This window comes from Daphnia pulicaria, chromosome 4, assembly GCF_021234035.1.
Source record: "Daphnia pulicaria isolate SC F1-1A chromosome 4, SC_F0-13Bv2, whole genome shotgun sequence".
In the NCBI taxonomy this organism is placed as follows: domain Eukaryota; kingdom Metazoa; phylum Arthropoda; class Branchiopoda; order Diplostraca; family Daphniidae; genus Daphnia; species Daphnia pulicaria.
In genome coordinates, this window is record NC_060916.1 from 3,586,127 (window position 1) to 3,604,740 (window position 18,614).

An 18,614-nucleotide genomic window follows, 5' to 3' on the forward strand; every position below is an offset into this window, starting at 1 on the left:
GAGAGAGCCTTAGTCTAGGAGGGAGCGGCGGACAGTGAGGGACAGTTGCTCTCAGTGTGTGTTCGAGTCGAGTCGAACGGCAGTGTGCGTGTGTCAGTCAAAGATGGCGGACGAAAAAGAAACGAACGGCGGTGGTAGTGGCCATGGCAATCACAATTCCGACTCGACGGAAGGCCCGGGCACGGGCGATTTGAACACGGTTTTTGGCATGAAACAGCGCGGACGTAAAGGAGCTCTCAAGAAAAAGAACATTTACATCGTCAAGGACCACAAGTTCATTCCGCGCTTCTTCAAGCAGCCGACATTCTGCAGTCACTGCAAAGATTTTATCTGGTCAGTTCAGTTTTCCCCCCACCACGTCCACCAACATCAGTTTTTGCCAGGGGTCTTGTCCCGTACTACCGACATTGTTTATCTCTTCCGACACGAAGATGAACAAGTTAAGAAGAAAAGACGAAAAAAAATTAAAAACGGCCAGTTGTGTTCTTTGTTTATATTTCGGAGGCTGGCGCAGCAGCTCACGTATTTTCTTTCGTGTGCCAACGGGAGGAAAAAAGAAGTTTTTTTTTTCCCACCAAAAAATAAAAAGAACGAAAGGTGTTATTTTGTTTCGTGTGAGTGGGAGGGGCATACAACACCTGTCCTCAAGGAATGTTTCACAAACGAGAAGGAAAATGAAATATCACCCTGTTAAAAATGTTCTTTTTTGGACATTCCCGGCGCCATTGATTTTTTGTTTCGTTCGTTCGTGAGGGGGTCACAGAACATTCCGTTATCCGACAGTGATGGAAAGAGATAACGTAAAAGTGGTGCACAGAGTCAAAGGTGGTCTCTCGAATGGCATATTGGAAGTTGGAAGAGGATTTGGAAAAACAAGAAAAACTAAAAAATTTTGTTTCTTTTTTTTTTCATCTGTCAACACTCTGCCAATCCTGTTAGTCACGCCGGAAAAAAAGAAAATGTGAACTGTGACGTGAGCAGCACCCTGAGGGGGGGGGGGGGGTTGCACAATATTCGACTTGTGATGCAAATAATATTTAAAAAGCGAGATGATTTTATTTTTTTTTTTTTCGAAAAATAATAAAAATGGTTTTTTTTTTATATTTTTACGATGCTTGGGGGCGTCCTCCTCCCGAAAACTGGTCACGCAACTTTCCTTTTTTTTTTGTTGTTGTCTCTTATCAAAGACAAAACCCAAAACCAACGGGACGCACTTTAGACATCAAACTCCAAATAGCTCTTTGTGTGTGTGTATTTTACCATTGTCTCTTATCGTCACGATATCTCTGATCCATTAAAAATCTATTTTTCATCTTATTTTATTATTTGATTTTGCAGGGGATTCGGCAAGCAAGGCTATCAATGTCACAGTAAGTTGGCCACTTTTTGACTACTTCATTTTATTTAAATATATAGACATCCACGTGCTGCTGCTGCTGATGGGGGCGGTAGAAGCTCGGGAAGCCCGCAAACTGTTTGGGCGATATGTGTGTGTGTCAATATGCGGTCGTGCATCGGGACGAATATATTAGAAATGCGGGAGGAAGACCCAAGTGGAATTCTTGACTTCCTGGTAGACTTCCCCTTTTATGTACGGCTGCATTTTACTCGTTTGATTCGACAGGAAAATAAAGAAAAACAACATTTGCCCGTCCTAAATCGATAAAACTCTGCTTGCATCTTCAAAGGGGGGAAAGAAGAAAAAAGGCTGTCCATCGCATAGAGCTAAGGATGTATAACTGCCATTGGCTAATAACGAACGAAATGGCCTTTTAAGAGTTTCAATCACTTAGAAAATTTTCTCTCCCCCGTCGTCGTAAATCAAAATTTAAAAAAAGCGCCAAAAGGAAATGGCCCAAATTCGTAGCTCTCTCTGGCTTTTTGACGAATTCAACTGTACTATTGTATTGCTCCCAATTATTCGGATGTATCAGGAGGCATTCCTTTAGCTCCTCTTCTTTTTCTAAGATGGGGAGGGATTTGTTTAGATTGGATCTTCTCCCGGGCATGTCTTCCGCACGGCAACTCTTTTCTCTCTGCTTGTCGTACCGAGATAGAGGCGGTACACACGCACAGACCACCTTGTGTCGTGTCTGCTGTGTGTGTGTGTGTGCATTCGAGCACAATCTCGTTCGTCTAAAAATGGCCTCTCCTTCCTTTTCTTCTTCCGTATATATACCTTTGCGTATACACACACACACACGGACTGTCTGTGTATCCCTTGAGCCAATACTTTGATTGTACGCAGCGCCCCCCTGACTGGCAAATCAAAGGTATCGACCCGGAGTGAATACTTTCAGCTGGCATTTGATGAAATGAAATTTTCCTTTTTCAAACATTGTCCAACTAATTTTTAAAAATCGCTGGAATATTTTCTGATTTTATTTATTTTAATTTATTTATTTTCTCTTTACCGTCTAGTTTGCAGTTTCGTCGTTCACAAACGATGCCACGAGTACGTCTCATTTACCTGCCCGGGCGTCGAGAAAGGCGTCGAATGCGAGGTAAGCCCAACATATTCTTTTCTTTCTCTTTTTGGTTGGGTTGGAAGGCCGTCAAACAAGAAGATTTCTAGTGAGGGGGGAATCGGAACGGAAGCAGGAAAAGCTGTCGAACAAAGGAAGGAAGGAAGGAAGGCTTATACACCAGAACCTCCTCCTCCTCCTTCTTGTGGAACGAACCAAGAGCCAAGCGGTCGATATTTGTAAACAGCGCGTTGATTACGACGACGACGACGCCCGCGCGGCGGCTAACAGCACAACCCCCCGTGGCCTTTTTATATATCAAAAAAATTGACGGCCGCAAGAATCTGAGGGGCGGAATATATATATATATAGTAGGCTCGCAATATGGCACATCTTTCTTTTCTTTCTTCCTTTTGTGTCGCCATCAATTGTGCGGTAGCGCTAAAATTAAATATTTCGCGCAATTTTTACCAAGTCGACATGCGAATCCTCAAATTTCGCACCGATATGAAAACCCCAAGTCGACTGGTTTAAATTGACTAGTTTATCCTTTTTTTTTAAATTAATTTTCTGTAATTTACTGGAAAGTTTGAAAACAATATTACGTCAATATTAATAATCCGGAGGGAAAAGTAAAATGTAAAAATCTCACGGGTTTATTTGCGAAAGTTTATCACTTCTTTTTCTTTTCAAATTGAAAATCATTCCGCTTGACTATGTTTGTAATTCAAACTTTTTCTTTTGAAATTTTACTTTTATTAATATTTTTTTTTCGGGAGGCCTTTTTTTTTTCATTGGCTGTAATAATGTCCTGCATGAAAATCTATTGATCCCGGACGATGGACTTGTCAAAAATGGCTGCTCTCTTGCTGCGCTTGTTGAGCGATTGGCCTTTTCTCTCTCTCTCCTTTTTAATTTGTATTCGTGCGGCGATTCGTTTGACTCTTGCCACTCGCAGCTCGTCACATTTTTATTACTTTCAATCATTGGCCTTCAATTGGTTATTCTTCTGCCTGACTAGCGCTGCTGGATGCAAAAGCTCTTCCCTTTTTCTAAAACAAACAAAAGGCTCTCTCTTTATTCTGATGCTAAAGTCCTGAACTGGCCGAGGGACGGACGCCGTTGCGGATAATTGCTTTTGCCTTGTGTCCGGGAGAGAGAGAAAGACCCCCCTATGAGCCCCATCAGCCCTCGAAATGAGCTTTGGTATATACGAATCGAATTTCGTTAGTGAGGCAGCGCATCCACGCGCTTGCGCCAATCGTTTCAAACTTTCGGCCGAAAAATAACCAAAAAAATGGACATTGTCCAATTTGTCATTTCCTCCTTCCTATTCTATATTTGCCATAGAATCATTCAATGCCGAATCGTGGAAAGCAAGTCCAAAAAACAGCAACGGGAATAGTTGTTGGCCTTACACGTGTGTCACGAACACGGCAGCATGTCGTTTGTAATCGAGACTTATTTCGTTGTTTGTGGACAAATGTCACTCACGCAGCGTGTATTATAACGTATATAGACACACACACAATTGGGACATCAGTCGTCACGTTAAAGGTCGCCTTCAACATCACGGACGACGGGTCGTGGTTCCATTTTTATTTTTTCGCCATGAAAGTTTATTATTTTTTATTTCTCTTGGAGACGGCCAGTGTTGCATACATACTAGGCTGGCCGTCTCGGCGTATATATATTTCCGGCCTTAGTCCGGTAGTTGGGACAGCAGACAACTGGACGGGCGTTGGTGGAATAGAAAAATAAAATATTTATGTTTGATGCTTTGTGCAAGGGCCGCATCATCTTCCATAAAAACCTGGATGGATTGATGCGCCTTTGTCTTATAGTTCTTTACGCGGTTGGTCTTATATGGCTGGCTGGATGGCGTTATTATATTATCAAAGATGCAGCGGGCCCGAAAGAGAAGCTGCCGCCCACCTTGTTATTGTATCCCCCCCTGCACACACATAACCCGAAAGGTGACGGGATCTGCCCCGAAAGGTGTCGGTTGAGACGACCGCCAGTCGAATCGGGTTACTTTTGTAGCTCTCGACAACTTGAGAGATTCAAATTTCCAACCGGAGCCATTGGAGGTTTCCTTTGCGTCAATGCCGTCCAGAGTTTCTGAGAGAGAAAAGGGAATGCCGAGGACAATGCCCAATGATCCTTGAATGTAATGAGATTTGACGGGTCGAGTAGAAAAAATCAAAAAATTCCGACGACGGGTTCTGATGCTTGAAAACCCGTTTGATTGACACGGGCTCTTTGGGTAATTGGCAATAATCAACTAGGCATTCCCTCCCCAAATCGAACGGAGCGTCACGAACATCTGCTGGGCTTTGAACGACGCCACGTGCCGATAGACACCTGCTGGGCAGACCCACACACCGCTATTTACTTTTTTCTGAGTTACGGTTATTCATCTGGCGAAATTCTCCAAGGGATCCGTATATATTTATTATTAAATTATTATTTTGAAAAGAAGAATTTCGTGACGTCAAACGGCCAAAATAAGAAAACGAAACAAATTTATTTTCTTATATTTTTTTTCTTCCTCTGGAAAATCTGTCCTAATTTCGCCATGATCCATCAAAGTCCCTTTCGTACTTGGTTTTTTTCTTTCGTGAGTTTCGGTGTGAAGGAGGAAAGGCCCTTTAGATATGAAAAGCTTTCAGCGATACATCTATCAAAAGATTGGCCCAGTAGCACCTGCGCCATGTATCACTCTTGTCTCTGCCCACCTTCCCGACATCAATTGGCTTCTTGGGAAAATGTCAGGCATTGTCAAAGCGTTTAACAAAAGAAATCAAAGAGACGACAAAAACCTCGATACGCCCGCCGATCAATACCCGACAATCTGTTACTGCATCATCTTCAATTTATTTTATTACATGTCGGCCAGATTTGATGTACCTTGGAGGAATTATTTGGCATTTAGCCCCAGGTGTTTTAAATTTTGACCATCAAATAAAAATTGAGGGAATTCCCGATGAAATTGAGTTGGGAAAAGCCTTTTGATGTTTGGCCATTTTGCCTCCCGTCTAGCGTGAAAAAAACTTGTTTCCCCCCCCCCACCTGAATCGATGTGAAACAAATTTCATAATTGAATTTACAAATTCTTTTTCGGCCGAGGGCCTTCTCTTTTTTTTTGGTTTATTGGCAGTTTGTGTAACAATATGTACTGATTGCTCTCTCCCATGTCCCCGTTGTTGTTGGGTCCATTGTTTGTTACTAATTCATTTCAAGGTTGAGCGCTTTTAAAAACACATTGCCGGCGATCGCTGCCCATTTTCTCGCCGTTCCAATTTAGATATTTTAGAAAGTTCCCACCGATCTAATGGCTAGCGTCGGGCACGTATGCATGTACATATACATACATAGTAGTAGCAGTGCGCTGTAGTTGTTGTTGTTGTTGTTGGCCCCTTGCCTTTTTTTGTTGGTTATTTCGAAAGGCTTGTCCAATTCTCACGAGCTCTACCAAACAACAACAACTCTATAACAAAACAGCCACAACCTACTTTCACGAATCATCTCGCCAGCTCTTTGTGTGTGTTTCTGTGTGCAAACGCAATTTGATCAAAATAACTTCTTAAGGCTTGTATTAATGTGTCCCTGGATCTATCTATTATGGGTTATTAAAAACCTACACGTCGATCGATGGAATGGTCAGCCAAATATATTGCAGTCTCCCTTGGACTTTCTATTATAATCAAAGCGATGGGTCGCCATTCGCATTCCGATCCATCCAAAGTTTCCTCTTAATGAAAACGCCAATGGTGGAGGGGATGTGATGTATCTAGTTCATTACTAAGGCAACCCCCTCCAAACCAAAGTCCATTATTATTACTCTGTATATATCCTTTGCTGGAGATTTGCGATAATAGATTTCTCTTTGTGTTTCACTCGGCAACATATCGGCATGTCTAATAAGCGGGGAGGGGGAGAAGAAAATAAGTAACAGTCTATAGCTGTGTATGTATACGTGGTGGCTATTCAATTATAGCTGTTTAATCCCATTGCCAGGACGATGGATAACAGATAAGAGAGAGAAGGGAATTTGTATGTCGAGGACTTGATCCATATTATATATATATCTCACTTGCGGTAAAGCCCCGTTTGCTTTTGTTCTTCTATTGATCATATCTGTGATGATGGTTTGACCACTAATAAAAAAAATTCGTCTGTCGATTACGCCATTTTCGGCCTCGATCGATTGGGAACGCGCGCGGCGATCTCGATATGTGGTCAAATGTTTGATGTCTTACAACGCAATAATCGCTGGTTGATGATATTTTTAGTATCAACATGTTGCCTTGAAACATATATTATTCCCGTTTTTCATATCTCTCTTTTTTATTATATTTGCAACTGTTTTCTCTAGCTCGGTTTGCGGTTTTCCCGCCATTGAAAAAAATTGTTTTTCAAAAATAAAAAGGCCGCGGTTGATTCGAGAGAAAAAATTCGAGAAAATAAATTTATCTTTTGAAATAAGAAAAAAAAAACGGCCCATATTTCTATGTGTAATATTCAAGTCACGCCGCCAGTCGGGCAATAACTGAAAAAAGCCAGCGGAAGTCTTTATTGCCATTATATTGTATTTTATTTAAAAAGGAAAAAATAGGAAAGGAAATAAAGAAACAAATATAAAATAAAAATTTTCCATTCAAAAAAGAAAAGAAAAAAAACCATGATATACGTAAGCGAATTGACGGGGGGTAATATAACGCAAGGGAGAAAAAAGAAGGGGGAAGCTTATTGCGTCAAACGACGCATCGTCTCGAATCTCTGGCATTTGATATTTATACTACACCGTTCGTTCGTTCGTTCGTTCGTTCGTTCGCTCAAACGATTCCGCAACGGCTCAACAAACTTTTCTTTTGCCGCTACCCACCAGGGGAGTAAGAAAAAGGCTGTGGAAATGTCATGGAGCGTATAGAGAAGAAGGAGAAGCTGCTCGTGTATAAATAGGAAATGGGGGAGGGGGGGATTGGGCTTTTAACTTTTTGAAATATAAATTTTACGCTTGTGTGGGGAATAGTTGATTGAAACCGTTCCACGAATTCAACAGCTGACGCCCGAAAAGATTCCCGACCCGTTTTATTATTTTATTTTATTTCATTTAAATTTTATTATCATCTCGGATGAAATCAAAAGTAGCCAATTAACATGTTGAAAAGGAACCCCCATGTCCACTCGCATTAAATGCGCTAATCATCAAAACGAAGTCTTTTCTCTCTCTGCTGTTGGCTTATTGCGTCATATCCTTGCGCTCTTCAGCACGTTGTCTCGTGTGTACATAACCAGACTGAGACTGCTGCTGCTCGAGTTATACACATCCAATTTAGTGGAGCGTGACCGTGGAGAGATGGACAGGTCGTAAACAAGTAAAAAAAACCAAAAAGAAACCGGGACCTGGACGCAGCTGGGCTTTTATAACGACGAAAAGAAAAGATAAAGATAAAGAGTGGGGGGGGTCTATATCTGAAATAAGCGTCCGGCTCCTTACGAACGAACGAGTTACAGTCTCCCTTCTTCTTCTTCTTTTCTCCTTGATGATGATGAGTACCGTGAAGATGAGATACTCCACCGAAAATGTACTACGCGGAGGAATGAGAAAACGTCGTCGTCGTCGTAGGAAAATGATGATGAGCCTTAAGCTGTGCGCTTGTGTACTGCGACTGCTGGTGGGCAGCAGCAGTTGAAGAGCCGGACACAGGAAGGAAGAAATAGATTCTCGTCTCCTTTTCTGTTTGTTATGGCTTTTGCCTCTTTGTTATTCTTTCTTCCTGCCGGGCACGTGCTGTCGTCTTTAAAAAAAGACGGACGACACGGTCTCTGTGGCGCACGGCAAATAAAACGGAAGATTTTCTCGTGGAATAATATTTAAATTCCCAACAAGTGTCGTTATAAAATAATAAGAAATTTGAATAAATTGTAGTAGTTGTCTATCTATGCCCATCACAAATACGCCCATTTCATTTCACATGTTTTGCTGTTTTTATTCCTGTGCGTAGGATTCCCGGACGACACATAAATTCAAGCCGTACACGTACAGCAGCCCGACCTTCTGCGACCATTGCGGCTCGCTCCTCTACGGTGTCATCCATCAGGGAATGAAATGTGACGGTAAGAAACAACAACACCGACGTCCGCACCCCCCACACACACACCAAATAACATAAAAAGCGGAGATATATGTACATAAAAAGAGTCTCCAATCTCCATCCATTTGAGTTTGCGAGAAAAAAAAACCTGCACATCGATCGCCGGAACTCTTCCGGCGGAATAAAAATTCCGGAATTCGGAATTTTCTTTCAAAAATATAAATCCTAAAATTATTTGAAAGTTGAAACGAAAACTAATGTGAGATTTCTGATTGATTGATTGGTCTGTCCAGCGTGTGATATGAACGTGCACAAGCGCTGCACCGAGAGCGTCCCCCATTTGTGCGGATGCGACCACACGGAGAGACGCGGGCGGATTGAGATCAAGATCTCGTGCACGCGCGACAAGCTGCTCCTAGAAGGTAAGACGCACACAACAAATGTTTTCTCGCTCCCACCCACCATTTCCTTTTTCTCTCTATCTCTCTCTTTCCCATTTTGATGAAAAGTAAAGAGTTTCGCGTGCCGGAGGCTATGTATGCTGGATCGATCCGCCAGGAGCGGGGAAAGAGGGGGGGGGGGGGGGACAACCCGGCTTTGACATGGGAATACAACAGCCGCGCTCCTTACCCAATTAAGGTGGCCCGGGCAACTAGTTGCAAGCAGAGCGGAAACTAACTCTATATACTGCTACTACTAACCCCCTCTTGGGGAATACATTTTATTTTATTTATTTGGGTTTTTATATTTGAACGTTAGAAAAGTTTGCAACTGTGCCAGCTGTTTCGGCCCGTGTGTATCAACTATCCTTTTGTGTCGAGACATATACATACATAATGTATAGTCTACTGTACTATCTGTTGGCCATGCAAAAGTTTGCCTGGCGTATAAATTCCGCATATGTAGAAGAGATCTTCTTTTCTGGGGGGAAGGAGGCGGATGGATATAAATGTAACCTTGTTAAAAAGTATCGATCGATCCTGGCTGGGTTCTCTTTTTCCTAACAAAAGTTTATCGAGTTCATGGAGATTTCCGTCTGTTGGCTCTAATTGGATTGCGCAAGTGAATTCAATTCTTTTGTCGGCTTTTAGACATTTCCGGAATCCCTAAACGTCACTCATCCAAAGGCCCATCCAGTCAGGGTTTTTTTTTTTTCTTCCGTAATGTTCCATTAGCGATGGATCAAATGATTTGATACTTTTTTTCTTATCTTCTTCTTTTTTTCTTCTATGACGAAATTCTGATGTATTTATATCGTTGGCAGTGTGCCAGGGCAAGAATTTGATGCCCATGGATCCCAACGGTCTGTCAGATCCCTTCGTCAAAGCTCGACTCATCCCCACCACGGACAAGGACAACGTCAAAATGAAGACGAAAACCATCAAGGCGTCGCTCAATCCCGAATGGAATGAAACGCTGACATTGTAAAAAAACGAAACCCAAAAGATTCCAGTCTGAAAACGATCCTTGCAAACGCTCAAATCTGTTTTTTTTTATTTTCTTATTTTTATTTTTAAAGTGAATTGAAAGCGGAAGACAAGGACAGGCGCATTCTGGTGGAAGTTTGGGATTGGGATCGGCTTTCTGGCAACGATTTTATGGGCTCGCTGTCGTTTGGCATCTCGGAGATCATCAAATCGCCGGTGGAGGGCTGGTTCAAGTTGCTCTCTGAGGAGGAAGGCGAGTTCTACAATGTGCCCGTCACCGATGGCATCGACACGGAAGTGTTCCGCAAGCAGATCCGCCAAAAGGCCTCCGTCATCAGCATTGCCAAGCCCAAGGAGCCGTCGCGATTCGACACTGAAATTCCGCACAACATGAGCCGCAAGGACATCATCCGTGCCACTGATTTCAATTTCCTCATGGTCCTCGGCAAAGGCAGTTTTGGCAAGGTGAGATCCATCATCCATCGATCGATCCAGCCATTTCAATTCCGCCCGCTCATCCGGACACACAAAGTTGTGCCGGGCTAGACTCTATAACGAAGGCAATCCTCTTTGGTTTTGTTTCATTTTTCTAGGTGATGCTGGCCGAGCGCAAAGGAACTGACGAGCTCTACGCCATCAAAATCCTCAAGAAGGATATCATTATCCAGGACGATGACGTCGAATGCACTCTGGTGGAGAAACACGTCCTGGCGTTGGCCAGCAAGCCGCCATTCCTCGTCCAGCTGCATTCCTGCTTCCAGACGATGGACCGGCTCTACTTTGTCATGGAGTACGTCAACGGTGGCGACCTCATGTTCCAGATACAGCAATGCGGCAAGTTCAAGGAGCCAGTCGCCGTGTATGTCTCTATCATCTCCCCCACCACCACCACCACCTTATTAAACTACATGCGTTCTTCCCCTTATTATTTTTTTACGATTTGCATAACACCTACGGACCTACCGACGCCATATAATAATGATGAACATCATTTTCTTCTTTTTTATCCAGATTCTACGCAGCCGAAATTGCCGTGGGCCTTTTTTTCCTGCACAGCCGCGGGATCATTTACCGCGATTTGAAATTGGACAACATCCTGCTCGACCAGGACGGACACATCAAGATCGCCGATTTCGGCATGTGCAAGGAAGGAATCAACGGCGAGAAAGTGACCAAAACATTTTGCGGTACTCCCGACTACATCGCTCCCGAGGTTGGTACTATATACAGAACTTAACTCCCCTCACCCCGCTTCCCTCAGGCTACATAAATCGGGGAGGGATTTATGTGTTCTAATTAGAACGCTCTACTCTCTCTAGCGAAGCGACAACAAATCCAAGAACAAAAAAGTTGGTCGTCCTACTGGCGCTTGTAATCAGTTTTCGGGGCGTGGATAAAAGAAAAAGAGCAACAACACACAACAGTCTCGTCTGGCTGGATGTACATGCGACAGCAGCTGGTGCAAGTGAGACTGGGGTTATAAAAGGCCGCGGATTAATGGCCCGAGTTGATGTACCGCCAGTTTTTACTTGTTGGAAACGGAGCTAGGGGAACCCAAAAAACAACATCTTGTAGATTTCTTGGAAAACGGAAGAGAGAGAGAGAAGAAGAAATAGAACTATCATTTCTGCTGACTGTCTTGTCGTTAGATCGATCGATGGACGACACACACACACGCCCAAAACTGGGGTGGGGTGGTTGTTCTTTGTGCGTAAATTTAGCTTCCCTCTTGTCGGTCATTTCCGTCTTTGCCCGCCGTAACCGGCAATCGGATTTCTCTCTGTCAATCTTGAATCTCTCTCTCTCTCCACTTGTATTGAACGCCCCAGCTTTTGTCTATAATCACCCGCAGCACTCTCTTATCTCTCCTCTCAGTCGACACACACAACCTAGCGCGTCCCGGGTTTTTCATTCTTTTTTATTGTTCCGTTTCCCCCCCAGCAGGATCGAAAGGCTAGCAGATACGGTGTGCAAGCTTTTGTGTCTGTTGGCTGGATTAGTCCTTCCTTCCTCTCTCTCTCTCGCTAATAATAATACCGTGTCGGCCATCTTTCTTTTTTGTGATTTATTTCCGTCTCTCTCTCTCTCCTTGTCTTTACACAGATCATCCTGTACCAGCCGTACGGAAAGAGTGTCGACTGGTGGGCCTATGGCGTCCTTCTCTACGAGATGCTGGTCGGCCAGCCGCCGTTCGACGGCGAGGATGAAGAGGAACTCTTTGCCGCCATCACGGATCAGAATGTTTCCTACCCGAAAGCCCTGTCCAAGGAGGCCAAGGAAATCTGCAAAGGAGTCAGTTCACTTTTTTATTTGACAATTGATTCCCAGGGATGAGATGGGGAATGTGAATTGAAAAATGTTCTTTTTTGTTTTTATTCTGATCCGTTTATTCCGATTCGTTCGTGTAGCTCCTGACCAAGCAGCCAGTCAAGCGGCTGGGGTGCACTGCCAAAGGCGAAGAAGACGTCCGCACTCACCCGTTCTTCCGGCGGATCGATTGGCTCAAGATCGAGTCGAGGGAAGTCCAGCCGCCCTTCAAGCCCAAAATCGTACGTCGAAATGTTTTCAAGCATTTCCTTTTTATATTTTCTTTTATCTTCTTTTCTTTTGGCTTCGATCGTTTTTCTTTTAACTCGGATGTTACACGCATCACGTATCGTTTCATTCACACCAAAGCGCAATTATTATTTGGCGGATACATATATCTGTTATATAACAACCGACACAAAAAAAAATGCTGGTTCCGGCATCATCATCTCTTATTCAGTTTACTTTTCAGACCAAAACGAATTTTTCCTTTTTTTAAATCCCGGCATAATATTCCACAGTTTTGATTTTATCGAATGAATGGCATCGTAGCGAGTAGTTTTAGAGCATGCTCACAAAAAAAACAACTGACAGTCGAATGGTATTTTGCTCGTTTCTCTCTCCCTCTTTTTTATATTTTTTTAAATCATTAAATTTGGTTTGTTTTGCGCGCGAATTTTCAAATCCATTGATTTTGACAAATCTGTTTTATTATCGCTCATTCGTAAAAAAAAAAAAGACGGCCGTTGTCGTACGTCTCGGTGTTCATATTCCCCCTCCCCCTCCGTCTGACGTCAAGGAAACAAAGAAAAAAAAGAAGACGAGAACGACTTTTTTATTTTTTTCCGATTGGATTGGTTCGAATTGGATTGGGACCTTCTCCCCAGAGTTTCCCAGTCATCTTCTCCCCCACCTCCCCCCACCTTCTTTTGCAGTTCCAACTGACATCCTTCCTCCAGAGTTCATTTCCTGTCACCTCCCACCACATCGTCAGGAGCCGATGTCAAGATCTAATAGTTCACCAAAATACTCTGCAGCAGCCAGTTCAGCTTCTCCCCATTTTTGCTTCATTGGCCCGCACTTGCGTGGCGGCGTGATTAGTGGTTCAAGCGGCTAATTAACTAGCGCACAAAACAGTTCCACATTATTAGTAAGTGACAGCCCTCGGGGGGGAAGAAGAAGAAGACTATGAATCTCCATCAGAAAATCTCGCCGCTCTTTCCCGTTTTTTATTTTGCGGGAGCGAAGAAAAATAAAAATGTTTGACAGGCGGCGGCGGCTCTGCACGCAGCTCGATTATATATAGCGGTGTGTGTATATAAGGCGACGATATCAGGTCGGTCGCAGACGGTTTCCTTTTAATTCTCGGGGCATATCCTTCGTCATCAACGTCACTTTGATTGAGAGAGCGAGCGCGCGTGAACGCCTAAGAGAACGAACAAAAAAATAAAATAAAAAAAGAGGAGCGACAGGGGCGGAAATCAGCGCCACAGCTGTCTGTTATCATTATCGTTCGCCGGTATAGCTGCGGCGGCGGTGGCGAGTGCTAGCGCCAGCGTCGTTTGTTCTCTGATTACGTGGAATTCATCGTCATTGATTTGTTATTTATTTTTCATTTCGGTACATTTTTGTTTTATGTTTCTTTAGTTTTTTTTTTTATCTTTTGTGTTGTTGTTGTTGCTGTTGTTAATGTGCATGGGCTGCTGCGCGTACAGAAAAATCCGCGGATGGCTGAGAACTTCGATCCGATTTTCACGCGGGCCAAGGTCGAGCTGACGCCACCCGACCGCAACGCGATCATGATCCTGAAGCACATGAACCCGGCCGAATTCGCCGAATTTGATTGGGTCAACCCGCACTACGAGCCGATTGTCGACCCGCCCCTCAGCATTGAGCAACTCTCAATCACGTCGTCGTTGCGCCAGCAGGGCACTAGCTCGGCTCGACACCCGACGTCGACATCCACCTCGACCCTCCCAATCACGAAAGAAGTCAAAGCCGCAATCAAGGCCTACAGTCTTGACAAAAGCAAGAAATGAATAGAGACGAGAACAACAGCCATCGTAATATTCCAGTTGTACTAACTCCACCCTCGAAAAAAATATTCCCCCCACCCCCAAACCCCACCCGAATCCGTCCGCTACTACCCAAGACAAACCGAACGACATTTCACCAAACGATTTTCTTTGAGAAGCTAAAAAAAAACAACAGAAAAGACAAGAAAATTGACAGGACTCTCTAATAAATTGATGATGATGATACTATAATCCCCATGTCAGGAGAAATCACCGACTTTTATGTTGTGTTGTAAACTAAAGAAAAAAAAGCAAATCGAACCGTCAACCGAATTTTTTGACGGTTCGATTAGCTGATTGCGACTTGCACGAAGCGTACCGCGATTATCTAAACAATTTTTTTTTCTCTTTTTTGATGATAATAATTCTCTATCCATCGAGGTGGACAAAATATTTTTTCCTCCTCGGTAGTCTTCCCAGTTTAAAAAAAAACTACACTCTTTAAAAAATCAATAATTTCAAAGAAAAAAAAATGATTAGATAATATTATAAATAGTTGACTGCTGCTGTGCCTTCCACGTCGTAGTAGGAATCCCTCGGTCGTCTTTATAGCCTATTATATATCGTTGATGACACCAGTGCGAATCCATGACGTACGATCGTGCCAATTTGTGATTCTTAATAATAATTTTCCCCTTTTTTTGTTTATTTTTTCAATTAGCCTTTATTATTAATTTTTTTCCCCCTCCTGATTTATATATTTCCTATTAAAAAGAATTATGGGTTTATTGGCCTGTGTAATATTTTTCTAACCAGTTTTGTTGTGTTTGGATTCCCTGCTGGCTTGCTGCACGTCATTTTGTTTGTAATTTTTTTTTCCCATAAATTTATTATTTACACACCTGGTGATAAAAAAAGGAAAGAAACAGGCACTCTACAGACGCAATTTTGCTGCTGCTGCCCTCTGCAACTGCTATGATTTCATTTTACAGCCTGTCGAATAAGTATGTGCAATCCACACACACACACCACCATATTTTCTCCGTTTCTTTTTTGGCTTGTAATTTGTAATGATTTCTCTAATTTTTTTCTGCGTGTCGGTTTCAAGGTTTTGCTAAATGTTTGTTATTCACTTTCCTTTTTTTCGATTTGTTTTGTTGATTTTTCGAAAAATATTCCATTATTAGCCCCACTCTAAAAAAACAACATTTCCCCTTTTACCTACCTATACACAACAATTATATTTCGAATAACAAAATGAATAAAAATTTGATTTATTCAACCCAACCGTTTTAGTTATTCATTTCCCCTCCATTTACTTTTGCGCTGACGTCCATTTAACTTATTGATTTTGATTTGTGCGGACCTCGTGTTCTAATTCGTTCTCTATTTATCTTTCTCTCTCTCTTGGAACTATATCCATCTGTTTGACTTTCTCTCTCGCGACTACTCGACTTGGCTGGCGCTTTGCGATCTTGATTATTTGGCCCGTGTCCGTATCCGCTCTCACCGGGATTATGTTGGCTGCCGCCGCTACTGCTGTGCTGGTGCTGTGTTGATGCCCGGTCGGGGTCCGGCGTGAGCAGAAACACCGCAAAGACGTCAGCAACTTTGACAAGCAATTCACGTCCGAGAAGTTGGACCTGACGCCCACCGACAAGCTGTTCATGATGAACTTGGATCAGAACGAGTTCTTCGGATTCTCCTTCCTCAATCCCGAATTCGTCCAGCACGTCTGAGACCCCGCTCTCCCGCGTGAGAAATAGCGACGCCAAATTTTTAGAACCTGGAAAACGATAAGAGTAAGATATATTCGTCGAATTTATAACCGAAACGCAATTCGACTTATTTGACGTTACAACAACTTCCGTCTATACTTCCTGACATCTACTTCCGTTAAAAACAACATCTTCCTCGAGTTGAAAGAACAAACCTCCCGAAAAAATATTATTATTAAACAAAAAAAAAGTCTCCCTTCATCCAATTACTACATAAAATAATAATAATTAATTAATTAATAGTTGGTTTCGTAATTAATCGAGCGATATTTTGCACTTAAATAAGCCCGTGTTTTTTTTCTTTTTCAAGTTATTTTCTTTTTGGTGATTATTTTTCTCTGGGGTTCCACATCCGGTTGAGAGGCAACATCCAAATAGTCTGACCGGAAGTTGAGGAATTAGCGTTTCTTGATTTCTTATGGGACGAAGATGAAGACGAGTTCGTTTGTTCTGTCAATAATCATGAGCTCCTTCTTCAAATGATTGAGAATAAGAACGGCGACGCTGAACCGTATAAGAATAGTCAAAGGGAATTAAGCTCTTCACAGATGGATACAAAGAACTACACAGATGAAAAGTTCACAGGATAGATCTTTTATCGATTGATGTTTTTGTTTTTTTAATTCCCTGCACTTTGACGAATTTTTAATTTTGTTTTTACTCATCGCAATAACAGGAAGAAGAAGGAATTTTTTTAGTGAACCAGTGAAATTCCCCCCAAGTTGTTAACTTTATCATTCCTCATTCACTTTGGAATGAAAAGAATTTTGAGAGTCTATGTTAGATTCTTGGAAGAAAAAAAAAGTACATTGGAAAATGTCTTTGCAGGTTATTTCCGAAATTAAAAATTCAAATTCTCCCGCATTATTTGAATTTCAAACGGATGGGGGAAAAAAAGGAATCAATGGCGATGATGACGAATACATATAAGAAAGAAAGAAAAAAAAAGTGCCTACACACACCCGAAAAAACAAAAAATCGCGTTTAGTTTGATTTCTTTTTTCCTCTCCATCATGAAAAACCAGAACCGCAAAAAAGACGACATGATATGCTGCTGGTCTCGTCGCCATAGAGACGCCCGGCCCGTTTCTCAATAGCTCCGGCGATAGTTATCCAGTCACGTACGGTCGATTCACTCCAGCATATGCATAACAAATAAAAAATAACAGGCCAATGATTGAAGGAACCAAAAATGGAAGGAATAATATAAAAGAGACAGGCTTGTTTAAATGCAAATATTATCGCCGTTTAATTATTATATTCACCTTTTTTTTTTCTTCAAATTGTAATTGAATTTCTTATTTTTTTCTTCTTCTACACAGCGTCATTTCTAATTATTCTTTGGTTTTTATTTTTCAAATTCCTTTGCGTCTGTGTGTTTCTTATAATTAAAAAAAAATCTCTACTTTACATACAAACCGTCAAAAAGCCGAGCAACGTGAAACAGCAACCTGGAAAAAGAGAAAGAATTAAAAGAAAAAGAAAAGAACAAAAAACAAAAAAAAAACAAAAACATTTTCCAAAAGTTTTTTCTTTTCGTTGCGTGTTGCCTCACTCATGCTTGTACCTCTCTGCATAGATACTTTTGCTAGATGATGATGATGATGATTCATTTTTGTTCAAGAAGAAGTCATGCGCCTCGCTTCCTCCGGTTTTTCGTGTGTGTAAAAACGACGAGCAGATGACGGTCGTTTTATTTTATTCTCCATAATTTTGTGACATGACCCTTAATTTTTCGACTTTGAATGTTTGTTTGTTTGTTTTCCAGAAAGACAAATTTTTCAGTTGGATTATTCACTTCATCTTTTTGATTGTAATGATGTCTTTTTTCGATCTTATATAGGCAATTTTGATACCTCTCGTCCTTACATTTACATAATTGCTTGAATGATATTATTATTATTATACCATTGTAGCTAAAATTACCATAATATGCTTATGCGTTGTTTTCGTTATATTTTTTTCTCTCTCTCTCTTCCATTTCAAAAAGAAAAAGAACAACAAATAATATTGATGATTAATCCGGAATTGTTGGCTCTATTGCTCACCCGGTTCTTTCGATCAATGTCCTAATTATTATTGAACTTTTTTTAATTGGAAATTTCGTTCTGTTTTTCTTTGCAACAAAGTGCAAAAAGTTGCATTTATCCCCCCCCCCCTCACCACCACCAAAAAAGAATTCTGTCTCCAAAGTATCTCTCTTTTGAGAGTCGTGTTGTTAACCACCCCAAAAATATCGACCACCCCCCACCACCTCCTTCTTATCTTCCCTCCGTTCTTCCAAACTTTATATATTACATATTTGCGGGCCCACTCTACTACTAATTTTCTCCCCAAGTTTGTTTTTTTGTCTTTTGGCAAGCCGTGGCGAAAACTCTTTTCATTATTATTAGACTTTTACGTATATAGGTATAATATAATAGTATACTGTAATAATCGGTATATCCGCGGAAAGAGAAAACTCGGCACGGCATTGGTCAAATACCGGAAAAAAAAAGAGAATGGCTTCCCTTTTGTTATT

General features: G+C 41.8%; 1 protein-coding gene across 2 annotated transcripts; it reads left to right on the forward strand.

Annotated features, from left to right (window-relative positions):
- Window positions 1–15: 15 nt before the first annotated feature.
- Window positions 16–17,579, forward strand: LOC124337868 (protein kinase C, brain isozyme-like). Of its 2 annotated transcripts, none has more exons than XM_046791881.1 (12): window positions 16–333; window positions 1,339–1,370; window positions 2,422–2,504; window positions 8,477–8,588; window positions 8,860–8,988; window positions 9,831–9,990; window positions 10,086–10,458; window positions 10,587–10,852; window positions 11,005–11,206; window positions 12,097–12,285; window positions 12,402–12,542; window positions 15,902–17,579. In XM_046791881.1, the coding sequence occupies exons 1-12, from the start codon at window positions 104–106 to the stop codon at window positions 16,052–16,054; spliced, it is 2,070 nt and encodes a 689-aa protein (XP_046647837.1). In that variant the 5' UTR covers window positions 16–103; the 3' UTR covers window positions 16,055–17,579. The 2 variants fall into 2 exon arrangements, with proteins under 2 accessions (XP_046647837.1, XP_046647836.1); XM_046791880.1 differs by lacking the exon at window positions 15,902–17,579 and adding an exon at window positions 14,016–14,813 and having other exon boundaries at window positions 17–333.
- Window positions 17,580–18,614: the final 1,035 nt, after the last annotated feature.

Excerpts from the sequence above, each read along its gene's own strand:
- LOC124337868 (XM_046791880.1), top strand. The coding sequence starts at position 104 with ATGGCGGACGAAAAAGAAACGAACGGCGGTGGTAGTGGCCATGGCAAT. Across the intron at positions 334-1,338 it reads CACTGCAAAGATTTTATCTG|GGGATTCGGCAAGCAAGGCT; the intron begins GTCAGTTCAGTT and ends TTGATTTTGCAG. Across the intron at positions 1,371-2,421 it reads GCAAGGCTATCAATGTCACA|TTTGCAGTTTCGTCGTTCAC; the intron begins GTAAGTTGGCCA and ends TTTACCGTCTAG.